This window comes from Misgurnus anguillicaudatus, chromosome 21, assembly GCF_027580225.2.
Source record: "Misgurnus anguillicaudatus chromosome 21, ASM2758022v2, whole genome shotgun sequence".
NCBI lineage: Eukaryota > Metazoa > Chordata > Actinopteri > Cypriniformes > Cobitidae > Misgurnus > Misgurnus anguillicaudatus.
The window spans coordinates 19073243-19092780 of NC_073357.2; the positions used below are offsets into that span (position 1 = coordinate 19073243).

At 35.3% G+C, this 19538-nt stretch overlaps 1 protein-coding gene across 1 annotated transcript in view; it reads right to left on the minus strand.

Moving 5' to 3' along the window:
* The window catches only part of actn3b (actinin alpha 3b), a 36067-nt gene that overhangs the window by 6608 nt on the left and 9921 nt on the right, over positions 1–19538 (minus strand). The window contains exons 2-12 of the mRNA XM_073859757.1: positions 9539–9653; positions 6620–6739; positions 5691–5777; positions 5421–5514; positions 5218–5290; positions 5026–5107; positions 2355–2440; positions 1967–2059; positions 1081–1311; positions 769–916; positions 353–503 (exon numbers count right to left, since the gene is read on the minus strand). Coding sequence (XP_073715858.1) covers positions 353–503; positions 769–916; positions 1081–1311; positions 1967–2059; positions 2355–2440; positions 5026–5107; positions 5218–5290; positions 5421–5514; positions 5691–5777; positions 6620–6739; positions 9539–9653 — 1280 coding nt within the window. The remainder of the gene's footprint in view (positions 1–352; positions 504–768; positions 917–1080; positions 1312–1966; positions 2060–2354; positions 2441–5025; positions 5108–5217; positions 5291–5420; positions 5515–5690; positions 5778–6619; positions 6740–9538; positions 9654–19538) is intronic.

A 19538-nucleotide genomic window follows, 5' to 3' on the forward strand; every position in this document is an offset into this window, starting at 1 on the left:
AAAAAAAGTGGAGCATCCCTTTAAACCTGTTCATTCTTAAGGTGGAGTCCATACATGTTTTTGCAGTGACAAAGCAACGTTTAACTCATGTATGTCTGATGAATTTAACTTCATGCAAATGAGCAGTTACTGTCTTTGGGAATGAAAACACTGTATATGTTGTAAATTAATGTTACAGTGAGCAATATCAACACTAAGATTGGCTTCTGCCCACGTACAGTAGAGAGATTATATAAAAATGATGCACTGTATGCAAAACAAGTGACTGACATCAGGCATTCCAAGTGAGTTCGATTGGGAACACGATCAACAATACCACAACATCCACTGTATTTAAATCTCTCTCTCTTACTTAAGCTCTTGAGCGATAGCTGCAATCTGCTCAACTCTGTCCTGGTGGGCGGCCAGGTCGCTCTCGAAAGCTTCATGCTTTCTCATCAGAGCCCTGATCTCCATTAGTGAGGCCGTCTCATAGTCCTTCTGAGACAGCAGGTGCTCCTTTCCTGCAAACAGAATTCATTAAAATCAGCAAAGTGGGATGGTGCATGCTTTTAAATTCCTACGAAATAACAATAGTGTTAAAATTGTAGTTGTAAGGTAGATGTGTGGATAGACTTCTGTTTTATTGAGAGATATACTGAACATTTATGTGTTTGCATCAAATAATTCATTATTTTCAAACAGATGTAAAAGTACTGTGAACTGATGCTTCATGAGGTTACAGACCTTTTGTATTATGTTTTAGCGTGTAAATGTAATCTGGTGTACCTGAGGTCCAGGACTCATGCATGTTACATTTCTGCTTGAACTTCTCAGCCAGATGGTCAAGTCTCTCCAGACGACGGATTTCAGTGAGCAGCCATTCCTCGTAACCCTTCTCTACTTGCTCTAGACCTTTCCATGCATTAGCAATGTCCTGCAAAAATGCATGCAGTCTGTATCAGACTGGGATTGTATATGAACTAATAGATTTGATTTGGATGGATATTTTATGGAAACGGAAATGACCAACAGCTTTAAGACGCAAAACTTTTGGGAATGAAAATGTTTCTGACTTTGGAAATGACATTTTTTTCTTACCGATACCATCTTTCCCTCAGAGGGCATGAAGGCGGGACGGTTGCTCAGACGAAGTTTGGTCTGCAGGGTGTTGAAGTTAATCTCCAGCTGGCATTTCTCCTGAACACGAGGGGGCTTGTGAACGCGTCTGTAGTCCCGGAAATCCTCCAGCTTCTGCTGCATGGCACGCATGGTCTGCTCCGCCACGCGGTTTTCCAGCCATGGGATGGTCCGACGGATCCATTCCAACAACTAGATAGATCAAGGTATGGATTGAAATTCCTACGATAGTATGGATTTAGACAAAGTCTTTGTTCCAAACCGTAGTGAGCTGCCCAATGAGCATAGGCAAATGTTGGCTTCCAGTTAGTTTGGCTCAAATCTATGGCATTTTATGAATCCTTTGTGGATAAGACAATCCCAGAAAGCTCAACCAAGATAAAAAATGTCTCTTATTACAAAGCAATAGGGTATGAGACGTCACACTACAGACAGGTTTTTGTATAATACTATATTGTATATTTTATCAAACTGATACTTAGCATGTGATTCTGGTGTGATACCTTGGTCAACCTAGTGGGGACTAGACTGATCATGATGGTTGATCAGTGTTTAGCTGGTAAACAAGCGATACACCACCAAACCAGTAGTTACTTAATCTTAAAATGTATTAAAAATATAGTTGCACCCTATTGAACAAAAGATTTGAGTCCTGAACTTAGCAAAAATGCAACTGGGAGTCTATTCATGTGAGATTGTTGTGATTCACAAAAAGTGGTTCCTTTTCAGTTGCTATCTATGAAAAGGGATGCCCACATCTCTCACTAGCGAAAACTCACTATTATTTGGAACAAACTCCTTTCTAAAGGATGCTACAGGGTTCAAAAGAGAAGAAGGAGCTGAGCACCTCACTGGCCAACTTCTCATACTCCTCCATTAGTCTTTCATTCTCCTGGTTCACGGCCAGAACCTTACAGATTCTGTTAGCAGCAGTTTCAGCCTGGAGAAAAGAGAGGGAGTTCATTAAATTCACATAAAAAAAACGAATAAATAAGGATCCAAGGCATTTCTTCCGATTCCAAAAAATAAAAAACCTTTATTCAAACATGGCTTACTTTAGAAACATTAATAAAAGACTAAAACACTGCACACTGATACATTTCAGCCATCCAGTCTTCCTTAGAGTGTGTCGGTACAAATCAAAAACTATTTAAATGATCAAGTTTTTACATGAAAGACATTTCTTTGAGCAATTGAATTCAAATGGAAATGGATTGATTGTGGACAACTCTTACCTGTTCAGCGCCAGCGAAAGCATGATAAAAGCAGGACACATAAGTCATGATGGCCTTCTCATCAGGCTTGGGGGTGTTAACAATGTCTGATGGGAAAATTAGAAGAAAATCAAGTTGATTTGAATCAAAGTTCCTTTAGGAAAATCGCGCCACTGCGGCCATGTCCAGGCAGTTATTTCAGTCATGCAAGATTAAAGTTCTATCTATAAAATTGGTGCCAAATAGCACCAAAAACTCGTAATCATAGGGAACTGTTTTAGTGCTATATAATGTAGGAACTATATAGCACCTATGAAGAGCCATACAGGGTGATATAGCTCCACTATAGCACCACATAATGGTTCTACAAAGCACAATATGGTTCTACACCGGTGCTACACAGGTACTACACAGGTACTACAGTGCACTCTAAAAACAAACTGTGCTAAATAGCACTAAAATTGTTTCACTGACTCGTAATCATAGGGAAACCATTTTAAGTGCTATATAGCACCTACAGCAGGGAAAATACTATATCAGCCCCGTATGGTTCTTCATATATAGCACTAAAATTGGTTCCCCTATGATTAAGAGATTTTAGTGCTATTCAACGCCCAATTTTTTACTTGAATGGGAAAAGACAGATATTTCTAAAATATCATATTTCTGACCAACAGTTAAACCTGATATCAAGGTCAACATCAAATTGTGTTTCTTAAGCTGAACTTGCACTAAAAACACATGTATTCGAGCAGGCACGTGCACACATAGACATAAAAGGGGGCTTGAGCACCTGCCCTTTTTATTCCTGGAGAGAAAGTGCCCTTTTTTCCTGGGGTGCTTTTAAAAAAAATAATATTATCTTTATTCATATAACAACTGATGTCTGTCTGTTTCTTGTGTTTTTTACTTGTTGCTTATTTAATTTAACATGAATTTATTCAGAAATCATTTAAATGAGATTTAAACTCTTATATAAAGAAAAATAGCGCTATTTGTGGCACACAAACGGTTAACAAATGAGTCCCGCCTCCAAAATTCACATCGCTAATATGATTGGCTTTACCTTTCCTTAGTCCCGCCTCTCTAACTTACTTTGCTTTTTGATTGGCTTGTCTACACTCGTGCTGCATCATTCGCGCTTCAAGCGCCAAAGCTGAGCCTGAACGAGAGACGCGGTCATGTCCATGATTATGCAGGCAGCTACCGGTAAGTGTGTGAGGAAGAAAGCATTCTTATATTAACAGTTTTATGCACAAAATATGGGACACGCTGTTACACATAACGATTCAGGGACATTGTTTTCCATGGCAATCCCATATTAACCTGAAGAGTTGCAAACTTGTAACAGTGTAGTAGTGTATGTAGTTTAAACAGACTGCTCATAAAATAATATAGCACAAACAATAATATAATTGCTAACTACAGTAGTAAGTCTTTTTGTTTGCGTTTTTAGTAAGGTCTGTTAAATAAGTATAATGTGTTATACTGGAGTGCTGGAGTAGATTGGGAAGAAATCTGATGGTTCAGTATTTTACTTTCCCAGTCTGAATTTTCACTGACATCACAAAAAAGTAAAATATAAAATACAAATAAAATAGGCCTGATCTATATTTGTTGTTTCTGACATGTGTAACCCTAATAAATATGAAACCTAAGATTAAAGGTGCCATAGGATGTGTTGTCATAATATGTTAAATTGTTCTTTGACAATAACATAGAAGGTATGTTGCTTTATTAAGTGCAAAAATGATCCAGAAACGTTTTTACATGTCTATTTACAACCCTAGAATTTGTCATTTTAATTAAATGGTCTATTTTTGCCCTATTTGAAAGGGTCATGAATAATAATGTTAAGCTCTGCTCTGATTGCTCTGCTCTGAGGCTCATGCCAGAAGCTCACATTAGTAAACAGACCTTATATTTTGAGCACTTATCAGACAAAAATACATTTTGAGTAACAACTAACAACTAATCAGCTAAACGCTAACTGGCATGTAGCGCTAACTCAGCAGTCACAACTTTGTTTTTAGCATTTTAACAAATTTGTAATTAATGTGTAACTTAATGTTTTCAAAACATGCACATTGTGTAATGGCTTCCTTTGCTGCTCTATAAACCTAGAATACTAAGGAGACCATGGTGTCTGTGTGAACTGATTATTTTGTAGACATCTTTTGAAAATTAAACAATTGCGTGAGTTTGAGGAAGATAAAATTAATTAACTTTTTTAAAAAATGAAGTCAGAATTGTGTTTATATATACTTTTTGTTTAAAAAAAAAAGAAAAAAATATACATAAGTATGAAAGGTGCCCTTTATTTCACTTGAGCCCCTGCCCCTCAAAATGTCTGTGCACGTCCCTGTATTCGAGGTCATTTTAGCTACTGCGTATGCGCACAGGTTAGCAAGTGCCTTATGTGACTCTGTACTGAGGGGCAACCTTCCAATCTCTCTGATGAAGCCAATACGGAAGTGACTTAAACTGCAATATATCGACTGGCTCCAAAAGGGAGTTGATTCCCATAGACCTCCATGTTAAAATGCCCAACTTTACAGTAGAAAATAATACGTTTACAGTCTGGTACAAAAATTTTGGGCTAATTTTGCCCTTCGTGACAACTGTGAGGGGGTGAATTTTTTATAATTTAAACGTATCCTATTAAGTGTTGCACTGTCCTCATTTCACTCACCTTCAGCGTCAAGCATTTTAGGGATGTCCAGGTACTTTTCTGCCACCTCAAAGGCAGTGTTCAGGTTTCCAATAGGGTCGTCCTGTAAGATGCAACAGGGTAAGAGAGCAAACAAAGAGATGAGTAAAAAAACTTTGGGGTAGATGCCAACAACAGTGAACAGAAATGTGTGAAAGAGTAGAGTGAGTGCACCTTTCTGAGTTTAGAGTAGTCGATAAGGTCTGGTCTGTGTCTGTGGATGAGGGCACACAGAGCAAGGCCATCTTTCCAGCTAAGAGATGAAGAAACAAGCAGATAAAGATGAGAAATAAAGACAAATTAGAGAGAAATCTGCCATATACAAAGACAATTTGGGTCACATTCAGCTGTGTTGTAACATACATGGAATTGAATCATTCCAGCTGATGTGGAAGTTCTGTACGTTAACGTTCCTGTAGGGGGCGGTCTTCCTCTGACACCACAGCAACAGACCCTCTTTAGCAGAAGTCTCTATGGAGTGACCCAACACACAACTGAAAATTACTATTTGCTTTAAATTAATGAAGTCTGCTTAGGTGTTAATGAGTGTTTAATGAGTAACATGACTGGTCAGGTTGTTAATAATAATGTGTTTGTTTGTATGTGCATGTGTGTGTGTGTGTGTGTGTGTGTGTGTGTGTGTGTACCTTCCACAGAAATGTCCTGAATAGCGAAACGGAGAATGATGGTCCAGATCATTCCAAGAGTCATTTTCACATTGCCATCAACAATCTCTTCAGAGGTAGAGGGAAACATTGAGTTACATTTTAAAAGTTCATTTTGAAGTACACAAGGACTATACATAAAAGTTTCAGTGACAAGCTGTAAATACATCAGTGCTGTCTATTGTATTTTGATAGTTCCCTGCATGACACAGTGGATAAATTTCGTGAAAACCCAACTAAAATCTTTTATTGTGTGTCTGTGTGATTTACTGTTTTCTATAAAATCATCTTATATAATGTAAAGACCATTCTGTACAAATATAAACTTGATGTCTTTAATATTGACTACTGCGAGTAAGGCCATGTCAAATATTGAAATCAATGTTAAATCAATTCATAATGCAATAAACATTTACTCAAACAAAATGTAACCACTCTGGCAATCACACCAAAATTGCAAACATCCTCCTAACTTCCATACTATCGAAGATACAAATATCAGTATGCAAAACAAGTAGTAGCTATGTCCGAAGCCTCAGTATGCAAAAAACAGTATGTAAGCAATACTTTCATGGTTGTTGTTAGTACATCATAGCAGGTCAACAAATATACGGGTCATGTGATTGACCATTTTAACATTTAAGAAGTACTGTAGGTATTTTAATTCAGTATGTAGTGTCTCAATACACGATTTTGGACACAGGGTAGGCGTGTTTGACTTTATGCTGCCATTATTACAACAGCTTGGAGGAAACTTATTAAAATTAAGATCTAATGTTTAAGTATTTACCCAAAAGAAATCACTTTTTTAAGTAATTTCTTTTGTTATGACAGACAATTACACCGCTTTAATCAACTTTAAAATAACACTGTAAAAACTGTTTTACTGTAAAATTTTTCACTTTACACACCTTCAGCACCAATGGACACCAGTTTGACTCCTTTACTGCAGATGAAATCTAGAGCCTTGTTGACATTGGCGATCTTGTGGAAACGCATCTTTCCTTTGTCGGGCTTGGGCAGCCTCTCACCTGTCAAACAGGAACACAGTCAGATCAGTTTTGAACATAAGAAGCTACCTTGATGTGAATATACCCTCCTTCCCATTTGAATACTTAGCCGTTAAACTTTTAATAAAATTTAAAGGACATGTCTGCCATTTCAGGTTAATTACAGATTTACCAGACACTCCTTCTGGCCCTTTACTGTATGCCATTGGTTGTTCAAACTAAATATTACCACTTTCATATTAAATTTATAATTCAAGATGTTTGTGTCTTCCTTTGTTCGGTCGAGAAGAAATTAAGTTTTTTAATGGAAAACATTCCAGGATTTTTCTCTTTATAGTGGACTTAAGCTCAACAATTTATAGTTTCAATGCAGCTTCAAAAGGCTCTAAATGATCCCAACCGAAGGTCTTATCTAGTGAAACAATCATCACAATTTCTGGTCTTTGGATGTTACATGATCTCACGTATTACGTATTACTGCTTCAGTGTTACAAATGAAAAGAAATAGGACCGTTCTGACATTGTTGTATGTGGAATGATACTAATTAATGTCTTTGTGTCATTATTGTTTAAAATGGTGCACAATTGTTTGTTTCATATATGTAATGTGTGACCTTTTCGACGTGATTACTTCATTTCTTTTTGACTGAAGAAAAGAAAGAAATAAACATCTTGGATGACATGGGGGTGAGAAAATTATCAGGATTTTTTATGAAAGTGGATTAATCCTTTAAGCTGATATTTTTACACTGATTGCAAAAGCAAATCCCACAATGGATTCTGTCTACACTGGAATAGCAAAGCTGTAATAATTTGTGAAAACCCAGCTAAAGTCTTTTTTTATATATAAAAATGACATAAAATCATCCTACATAATGTAAAGAACATTCTGTGAAAATACAACATTAATATCTTTATTATTGACTATTGAGTAAGGTCATGTCAAAGATTGAAATCAATGTGAAATGAATGCTTATAATCAAGCTTCGATGCTCCTAATCTCAAATTTTTTTTAACTTCAGCCTGTGTTTTACAAACAGTGTCACATTTCAGAACAGTCACTAACACAGACTAAATAGCTGTAAGATGATTTTGTATTGTCTATTCATTTTGGAATAGTAAATGTATATATTTTTCTGAGAAAAATCACATATGATTTATTTTACTGCCATTACAGTATTTAAAAGTCACAATCTGCCATTAGCATTCAACAGGGTGTTATTCAGACAACAGGTGGTTTCATCTGTGATCACACACACATCTTTTCTGAATTTTACACTGGGAGTGTTGTCACAGCTGATCATCAAAGTCTTTTATAGTTCCTACAGGATGGGGATCAGGTTTAAAACCGTACTGGTCAAGGATATACAAGGTTAGGCCTACTGCAGTGTAATCATTTAGTCACAGAATCTCTTTTAGACACGAGAGTCATTTTATTCCAGAGGGTGCCACTAAGAGTCATGTGGATCTTCAAATTTAGGCTTTCACACTTGACTTAAACCTGGATTCACATCTTAAAGTCTCTGTAAAGGAACGTTTTAATCTTGGGTTAAGTAATGAATTTTAAATGTTTTACTTCACATAAAATTGTAAAAAATTGTACCTAATATATAGTATATAGAATCAGCTATTGGGGTGGTTTCCTGGACATGGATTAGCTTAAGCCAGGACTAGGCCTTAGTTTAATTAGGAAATATAACTAGTTTGAACAAACATTCCTTACTAAAAACATCACTTGTGTGCATTTTGAGGCAAAACAAGGGGCACTGATGTATTTCGCTTGATAAGATATGTCAGTGCAAGTTGTTTTTAGTTATCTCAATCTTACATTTGTTTTAGTCTAGGACTACTTGAATCCCTGTCCGGGAAACTGCCCCATTATGTCTGGCTTTCTCTCAAGGTTTTTTCCCCTCCTAGGATTTTTTCCCCTCCTGACTAACAAAGCCAGGAGGGGTTTTCTCCCAGGTTTTTTTCAACCCTTGTGGAGTCAGCTGACATTGGTTTAACTTAGCACCTTCTTCTATACGTTATACATTATTACTATTCTCGCTAAGACGGTTTAATCTTAACCGCTTGTATATGTTCTATCATTAGGTGTGTTTCCATGGATTTAACCCAAAACCTATTGCACTGCTAACGCAAGGCAAAGATAAAACCATACTAATGAGCAGAGTAATAATGTAATGTAAAGTAGAAGGTTCTAAGCTAATGTCAGCTACCTCCCAAAGGGTTGCAAAAAAACTCCTAGGAGAAAAACCGTGTGGGGAAAACAGTCCTTGGGATAAAAACCATTAGAGAAAGAGCCAGACATGGCTGATCCTAAAGAGAAAATATATTAAGTTTAAAAAAAATTAAAGTTATAGGAAGCTGTTGGTGGGCAGATTTAGGAAATCGAGTAGCAAAAAATATAATTATGCAAATGCATAACATAATTATGCAAATAAGAACATAACCTTACAAATGTAAAGTGTGAAATCTTGCTTTACTAACACAGATAATATTACTTTCTAAAAACAGCAAGACTTTCCAGGCTGGTTAGTGCCAGTTCGGAGGATTGAGCATGGCTTTTCTTTCATAGTTGTTTGACCAAAAAAAAAAATTCTGGAATCCCATTTAAGAAAACTTATGGGAAGAGCATCACACCAGCTAAGGATCAAGAGATGCACCACTGATTGACCTTTTGATCTACACAAATATCTTATCTTACATATTGATCACAATGAATAATAGTGTTCATTATATTTGCCTCTACATTTTATGATTGTTGAAGTCATAGTTTATCAATCTATCAGTATAGTCAGGATGTGTCTTAGTAGTTACCTGAGATGACCTCAAGCAGCAGCATAAGTTTAAGGCCATTTCTGAAATCCTCTTCAATATTCTCGATCTGGGTTCCTGCTTTACGCAAATGAGAGTTGCACCATGCCGTGAATGTCTATGGAGAAAGAACCACAGATTAATAAATCAACTGTTATTCTTTATCAGTGGTATTTATAGCCCCATTTTGAATATGGGCACAAAAAGTAGGGGCACACATTTTACTGGGGTACTCCAGGATTAGGCACCAGTGTTTTAATTGTGGTGACTTTGGGAGAAGAATCCTTTCAGTTTCTTAAGTACATTTGCATAGTATTACAGTTTTTATGAATTGCTACAACACAAAACCCCATTCTCTGAACCAATGTCAAACCTAAAGTTAAATTTATCACTGTTTGGGAAAAAAGTTAGGTACACTGTCACATAAAATGGGCCCTAGCTACCTTTTAGGTACAGATATGTATACATTTGGTACCAATATGTACCTCAGAGGTACTAATATGACATCTTACAAAAGTGTACTTTTTGAAAGGGTACCTTTTTTTGACAATCTAGTAAGACACCATTTGCAAATCTTATTCAGTATTTAACTTAAAGAACTTCTCACTCACTAACACATTTTGCATTGTAATGCACTACTGGTGCATCTGGGTAGATACGGGTGCCACAGGTGGTCGCTTACAATACTTTAAAATAGTAATACATGTAAGAAATGTGAACAAGGAGGAAACGAATGACGGAGAGCAATGCCGGAGAGTCTGTTGCCTCTCCAGGGACAAAGTCCTCTGGCAGGATTCAGCATGAAGATGTGAGGCTTAAGCACAATTAATCTCTCATTGACTTTGATTCTTGTTTTTCCGGTAAAGATCCCTTTTCAGACAAGGATTATCAGAAAAATTCAAAGCAATAATTCCATGGTAGTTTAGAATGATATTACTTTGCAATGATGTATACAATATAATGTTAAAACCTTGCTTGTGATTTTTTTCAAGCATTTGAAATTGTACATATATGCTTCTTGGGAGTGAGAAAAAACAAAGAAAACAAGCTGTGTGGCAATGACATAGGTGTTACGGGTAAAACGAATCAATCTGAATGAGTACTTTAAGTACAATCACAGCAGGTGAATGACACATAAAAGAAAAGTAGAGGTGCTAAACGCAGTGAAATGTAGAAGCTCCTTATGTGAAAACTGAAGAGACAGACAAGTACCAGGAACTCCCATTCGAAATAAACACATAAAGAATAAGAAAGATCAAGACATTGAAAAAGGCAATACAGCGTTCAAAAGGAGATTATATGGAGGAGGTGTAATGTTGGAAGCCAGGGGTCTCTGTAGGGCTGAGTGGGTGGGCAGCCAACAGCACAGAGAGACAAACCCTAAATTTAGACTGCTGAAATGACAGAGATGATCTCTACTGTAGAGAAGAGAGAAAAAGAGTTGTCTAAATAATTATTTTAGCTTAAAAAGTAGTTTAAGCAACACTATATAAATACTTATAAATGTTTTTTAATTACAGGACGAAGTGGTATATTTAGATTCTTGTGGAAACATAAGCCTTAGAGGAGATGTTTAGACAGATATACTGAAAGAGGATTTAACAGAAGCAGTGGAAAGGTTAAAAAGGGGAAGAGCGGGGAGGGGGTGACAGTATCTAAATCTGGATGTCCCAGGAAACCCGAGACACAGCCGAGAGAGATTCCTAAGGAGAAAAGTAAGAGACACAACAGGCAGAGAAAGAGCGAAGGCGTTGACTGTTTCTGAACTCTGTCTTTAATATCAAAAGATTGTTTTTGGAGAATATTAAAGTATGAGAACACTCCTTACAAACAACAGTGAAACAAAACAAGTAATAAAACAAAATAAACAAACACGAATGACCAACCAATAATGCAAAACACTGAGCCTTTAAATAACCGCTCCCTGTGAGTGCAGCTGCCACTTCCAGTCTGTTAAGTCAATTCATTTCACAGTGTCCACCTGTTACCAGCATATGTGTGTTCATGTGCTGGATAATCTTTAAAAGTGAGGTAATGCACTATCAGCATGAGAGGATATGCCTGCCATCTCCAAACCCCAGCGGTCGTCTGGGGAAGCCCTTTAATAGGTGACCTTTTAAACCAAATTATGACCAACGGTTGGGGTTAGAATTGCACTACTATTTTAGGTGGGTTGTGTTTCAGGAAGAGAGAAAAATATGAAATGTATGTTTTAAAATATAAACAACAAAAGTGCATTTACACAATTAAATACAGTAACATAACATAGTAATGTTTATTAACATGGTTTTACTGAAATACGGAAATGTATAGCTTGGATACACCATAAATTGTTTTGGAGAAAAGTGTCAAGCTGTCTGTATTTACATTGAAGCGTCTGTCCAATGCGTTAATCTAAATCGACTTAAAGCACATAAAAATGTATACATTTTTTCAGCATTTGAGTTCCCTAGGATTGAACTCAAAACTTTTGTGTTGCTAACGCAATGCTGAGATATAGGAATATTTATCAGTACTTGTTAACAGTCAAATCTATGCACTGCGATTTTAGATGCACCCTAAAAATGCTAGGTTATTTTTAACCCAGTGTTGGGTTAAAAAAAAAAAACAAACCCAGTTGTTGGGTTCAATTAAGCTAGAAAATGTTTATTTTCGAATAAACAATGGGTTAGGTTAAAACAACACTGCATTTTAGGTTGAAACAACCCAGCATAGGTTAAATTACAACCCTGCAGGTTGGGTTCATCTTGTCTTTAAAATGCTAAATATGCACATATTTTTAGGTCAAAATAAATAGACATTCAGTATAGAAAGTGCTAATTTATGTTTCCATAAGTTCAAAACATTCAGTTCAAAAACTCGTCTGTGCTTTTAATACAACAGCATAACCAGAGCTCTTTTGAAGTAAATATACAGGGTTGAATGTGCATGCGAAGTGCTATAAACACTGCAATCATAGACTTCTAGTTAAAATATGATGCAAGCATGAAAACATTCACATTATCTCAAGTCACGTTTATTTGTATAGTAATAACACAGTGTTTTTATATATAGTAAGTCTTTGAAGAGGCAGCAAAGGTCAGTTATGAGTTATCAGGATATCTTAACCATATTACCAAGATTTCTGTCAAACACTGAGAAAACAACAGCTTATATGATCTCTGTCATGGTTGATAGTGTGTGATCAGTGACGTAAAGTGGCCTTAAATTATAATTTTTAATAATATTATTATTTTACTAGATCAAAAGTTTCCAGTTTTGTGTGTCATATGCATTAGACGGTTAGCAATTTTGACTGCTAAATTTGGACTGCAGGACTGTATATGACCTTGTTTATTACGCAGCTACTTTTAGAAATACAAATAAATACTGTATACAAACTACTGGTCATTACGTGAAAATATTAAAACATAGAAAGAACTTTAACCACAACCCTAGAGTACAAGGGTGGGCCATCCTGGTCCTGGAGGGCCACAGTCACGCAGAGTTTAGCCCCAAACACGAAGGACTTTGATTAGATTTTTTAAGTGTGTTTGAATAGGGTTAGAGCTCTGCAGAACTGTGGGATGCTCACCCCTGCTATAGTAAGTACATGTTGTTAATCATTATTACTGAGTACTCAAATGTATAACACTGTAAAATAAAGTGTAACCAAAAACTGAAATAGAGTAAACAATAGGGGTTTTCACACTGCGCTTAACCCTGGGTTATCTTCATTCTAAACCCCGCTTTTAACCCTGGGTTAAGGAGCGTTTCACACCTGTAATTTGAAAGCGGTGTTAGCACCGCTTTTTACACAGGGTTATGAAACCCTGCTCTGGAGCAGGGTTAGCACCGCATTTGTGGTGTTAACCCCGCATTGTGGTGCCAAACGCATGCAGTGTGAAACGAAGCAGGGTTAGAACGTTATGACCCTAATTAAACACAGCTGAAGTAGCTAATCAAGGCTTGATAATTACAGACAGGTGTGTTGAAACTGGGTTGGAGACTCATGACCCAGGGTTTAGGAATGCACAGTGTGAAACATCAAATTATGAATACCCAGGGTTATCTCTTAACCCCTGGTTAAGTTTGAACAGTGTGAAACATGAAAAAAATAACCCAGGATTCCGTTAACCCTGGTTTTAGAATAACCCAGGGTTAACAATTTCAGGTGTGAAAAGCCCTATTGTGTGGTGCACACACATGCACCTGTTTATAGAGCTCAGCTGTAAGGTTATTGATTGTTCACAAAAAAAATCATTTGTAATAACATCAGTGTATATAGAAGGCATTGCGTTTACAATGTTGTACAAATGCAGTGCACATTGAGCCAAATACACAATTGCATGCGTATGAGGTAGGCATGCACAAGGGAACATGGGAGGGGGTTGAAGTGTCATTTGTACATGCTATTATTAATCACTGTATAAATATTGGTGTGTATTAATTACCAGTTTGATTATTGTCTACTCCCATCCCCCCGAAAACTACACCCCTGTGTACGCTATTGAATTATCACCTCACCAAAGCATGATAGCAGTGAATTAGGAAAAGCTACTGGTGATTGTGGGTCAATAAAGTAGTCTTTGGCTGTATTAATAGCTTGCCATCTGTCTGGATGGCTGCCGTTCATTCTCCTACTTGATCTTATACTTATATTAGTACCCACAAAGGTAAACATTACTACATAAAATGTAAATACTGATACCAAAGAGTGCATATAGAACCTCATAGGTAAATGTTGGTACCTTGTAGGTAAATATTAGTACCTCAAAGATACACTGAAAAAAAAAACTTGCAAAATTTACCCAAAAAAATCCTCGTAACAATTTGCACTAACTTTTTTTAAGTAAAATTTACTGCTTTTTTATAAGTAAAACTTACCTACTAAAATCAAATAAAATTTACTTAAAATTGCATGATAAAACATATGTTAAATAATTAATTAAATGTTACTTAATTATTTTATTTAGAAGTTAGATTTATTTTAATCGTTTAGGTAAAGTCTATTAGTTTTTTTTTTTTGAAAATTAAAGCATTGCTGTCCTAATAATATTAAATAAATCATATTTTCTGTTTGTTATTTTCTTTAACATATTCCTATGGACCTAGTTATTTTTAGTGTTATAATTGGCATTATAACACAAAATTCATGACTGACAACAAGTCAGTCACTGAACAAACCCGATTCGGAAAAGAAACGCACACAGACTGTGCCTCTGACATGCATTATTAGCACTGTGGAGAGAATTACAATACAATGTTCTGAACAGGGTTCATGTAAAGAAACACTGAGCACCTGAACGGTGACTTCACAAAATTATTATTTACAACAAAACAACATCAATAATATAAGAGCTTAAACCTTTATGACATTTTGCTAACAAATATTTAAGTAATTAAAGTTCTTATCAGTTCTTATTCTGTGATAAAGCTTAAAAAATAAAAATATTCAGGCGCAAAGAATTGTGGGTATTCCTTACAACATGTGCAAATAAATGTAATTATTTTAGGACTATGTGCAGTGACTATAAACAGTTAAATAATACTAGAAAATATCTACTAAGACTTACTATTCCCACATAGTTCATTTTTTACATGAATCAATTGTGTATTTATCATCGTTTTACTTAGGAAAATCTAGTTCTCAATAAATGTTAATATTATTATGTAGAAATTAAGAGAGTTAATCTAATAAATATTACTACACCAAAAAGTTCTTTTTTTCAGTGTACATATTGGTACCAAAGAGTGCATATTAGTACCTCAGATGTACACATTTGTACCAAAGAGTGCATATTAGAACCTCAAAGGTACAAAATAGTACCAAAGAGTGCAAATTAGTACCTTTACATATTGGTACTAAACAGTGCATATTAGAACAACAGAGGTACAAACTGGTACCAAAGAGTGCATATTAGTACCTTAGAGATACATATTGGTACGAAAGAGTGCATAGTAGTACCTTAGAGGTACATATTGGTACCAAAGTGTGCATATTAGAACTTGTACCTCAAAGGTACATATTTATACTAAAGAGTGCATAATAGTACATTTGAGGTACATATTGGCACCAAAGAGTGCATATTAGAACCTCAAAGGTACACATTTGTACCAAAGAGTTCATATTAGAACTTCAAAGGTACAAAATAGTACCAAAGAGTGCAAATTAGTACCTTTACATATTGGTACTAAAGAGTGCAAATTAGTACCTTTACATATTGGTACTAAAGAGTGCATATTAGAACAACAGAGGTACAAACTGGTACCAAAGAGTGCATATTAGTACCTAAGAGATACATATTGGTACGAAAGAGTGCATAGTAGTACCTTAGAGGTACATATTGGTACCAAAGTGTGTATATTAGAACTTGTACCTCAAAGGTACATATTTATACTAAAGAGTGCATTATAGTACATTTGAGGTACATATTGGCACCAAAGAGTGCATATTAGAACCTCAAAGGTACATATTGGTACCAAAGAGTGCATTGGTACCTTAGAGGTACATATTGGTACCAAAGAGTGCAAATTAGTACCTTTACATATTGGTACCAAAGAGTGCATATTAGAACATCAGAGGTACAAACTGGTCCAAAGAGTGCATATTGGTACATATTGGTACCAAAGAGTGCATAGTAGTACCTTAGAGGTACATATTGGTACCAAAGTGTGCATATTAGAACTTCAGCAGGTACATATTGGTACCAATGAGTGCGTATTAGTACATTTGAAGTACATATTGGTACCAAAGAGTGCATATTGGAACCTCAAAGGTACATATTGGTACCAAAGAGTGCATATTGGTTCCTCAAAGGTAAATATTGGTACCTTAAAGGTAAATATTTGTACTAAAGAGTGCATATTAGTACCTCAAAGATAAATATTGGTACCAAAGAGTGCATATTGGTTCCTCAAAAGTAAATATTGGTACCTTAAAGCTACATATTTGTACTAAAGAGTGCATATATTACCTCAAAGGTAAATATTGGTACCAAAGAGTGCATACTGGTTCCTCAAAGGTAATTATTGGTACCTCAAAGGTATATATTTGTACTAAAGAGTGCATATTAGGACTTCAAAGGTACATATTGGTACCAAAGAGTGCATATTAGAATCTCAGAGGTACATATTGGTACCAAAGAGTGCATATTAGTACCTTAGAGGTACATATTGGTACCAAAGACTGCATATTGGTTCCTCAAAGGTAAATATTGGTACCTTAATGGTACATATTTGTACAAAAGAGTGCATATTAGCACTTCAAAGGTACATATTAGTACCTCAAAGGTAAATATTGGTACCAAAGAGTGCATATTGGTTCCTCAAATGTAATTATTGGTACCTCAAAGGTATATATTTGTACTAAAGAGTTCATATTAGGACTTCAAAGGTACATATTGGTACCAAAGAGTGCATATTAGAATCTCAGAGGTACATATTGGTACCAAAGAGTGCATATTAGTACCTTAGAGGTACATATTGGTACCAAAGACTGCATATTGGTTCCTCAAAGGTAAATATTGGTACCTTAATGGTACATATTTGTACAAAAGAGTGCATATTGGCACTTCAAAGGTACATATTAGTACCTCAAAGGTAAATATTGGTACCAAAGAGTGCATATTGGTTCCTCAAATGTAATTATTGGTACCTCAAAGGTACATATTTGGACTTCAAATGTAAATATTGGTACCAAAGAGTGCATATCAGAATTTCAGAGGTACATATTGGTACCAAAGAGTGCATATTAGTACCTTAGAGGTACATATTGGTACCAAAGAGTGCATATTGGTTCCTCAATGGTAATTATTGGTACCTCAAAGGTATATATTTGTACTAAAGAGTTCATATTAGGACTTCAAAGGTACATATTTGTACCAAAGAGTGCATATTACAATCTCAAAGGTACATATTGGTACCAAAGAGTGCATATTTGTACCTTAGAGGTACATATTGGTACCAAAGAGTGCATATTGGTTCCTCAAAGGTAAATATTGGTACCTTAAAGGTACATATTTGTACGAAAGAGTGCATATTAGTACGTCAAAGACAAATATTGGTACCAAAAAGTGCATATTGGTTCCTCAAAGGTAAATATTGGTACTTCAAATGTACATATTTGTACTAAAGAGTGCATATTAGCACTTCAAAGGTACATATTAGTACCTCAAAGGTGAATATTGGTACCAAAGAGTGCATATTGGTTCCTCAAAGATAAATGTTTGTACCTCACATTTAACTATTTGTATCTCAAAGGTAAATATTAGTACTTCAAAAGGTATAATATTAAATATTAGTACCTCAAAGGTAAATATTTGTAACCCAAAGGTAAAAATTTGTACTTCAAAGGAAAATATTTGTAACTCAAAGGTAAATATTTGTATCTCAAATTTGAATATTAGTGCCTCAAAAGTACATATTGCTACCAAAGAGTTCATATTAGTACCTTAAAGATAAATATTTGTACCTCTTAGGTAAATATTAGGACATCAAAGGTACATAATGGTACCAAAGAGTGCATATTATTACCTTAAAGATAAATATTTGTACCTCGTAGGTAAATATTCGTAGCTCAAAAGTACACATTGGTACCCCAAAGGTAAATATTTGTACCTCATAGATAAATATTTGTACATAATAGGTAAAAATTGGTACCTTTAATGTTGGTACCTCAAAGGTTAATATTTGTACCTCATAGGTTAAAATTAGAACCTGAAAGGTAAATATTTGTACCTCATATTGGAACCAAAGAGTACATATTAGTACCTCAAAGGTAAATATTGGTACCAAAGAGTGCATATTGGTTCCTCAAATGTAATTATTGGTACCTCAAAGGTACATATTTGTACTAAAGAGTGCATATTAGGACTTCAAAGGTACATATTGGTACCAAAGAGTGCATATCAGAATTTCAGAGGTACATATTGGTACCAAAGAGTGCATATTGGTTCCTCAAAGGTAATTATTGGTACCTCAAAGACATATATTTGTACTAAAGAGTTCATATTAGGACTTCAAAGGTACATATTGGTACCAAAGAGTGCATATTAGTACCTTAGAGGTACATATTGGTACCAAAGAGTGCATATTGGTTCCTCAAAGGTAATTATTGGTACCTCAAAGATATATATTTGTACTAAAGAGTTCATATTAGGACTTCAAAGGTACATATTTGTACCAAAGAGTGCATATTAGAATCTCAGAGGTACATATTGGTACCAAAGAGTGCATATTTGTACCTTAGAGGTACATATTGGTACCTTAAAGGTACATATTTGTACGAAAGAGTCCATATTAGTACGTCAAAGATAAATATTGGTACCAAAAAGTGCATATTGGTTCCTCAAAGGTAAATATTGGTACTTCAAATGTACATATTTGTACTAAAGAGTGCATATTAGCACTTCAAAGGTACATATTAGTACCTCAAAGGTGAATATTGGTACCAAAAAGTGCATATTGGTTCCTCAAAGGTAAATATTGGTACCTCAAAGATAAATGTTTGTACCTCACATTTAACTATTTGTATCTCAAAGGTAAATATTAGTACTTCAAAAGGTATATATTAAATATTAGTACCTCAAAGGTAAATATTTGTAACCCAAAGGTAAATATTTGTACTTCAAAGGAAAATATTTGTAACTCAAAGGTAAATATTTGTACCTCAAATTTGAATATTAGTGCCTCAAAAGTACATATTGCTACCAAAGAGTTCATATTAGTACCTTAAAGGTAAATATTTGTACCTCTTAGGTAAATATTAGGAAATCAAAGGTACATAATGGTACCAAAGAGTGCATATTAGTACCTTAAAGATAAATATTTGTACCTCGTAGGTAAATATTCGTACCTCAAAAGTACACATTGGTACCCCAAAGGTAAATATTAGTACCTCATAGATAAATATTTGTACATAATAGGTAAAAATTGGTACCTTTAATGTTGGTACCTCAAAGGTTAATATTTGTACCTCATAGGTTAAAATTAGAACCTGAAAGGTAAATATTTGTACCTCATA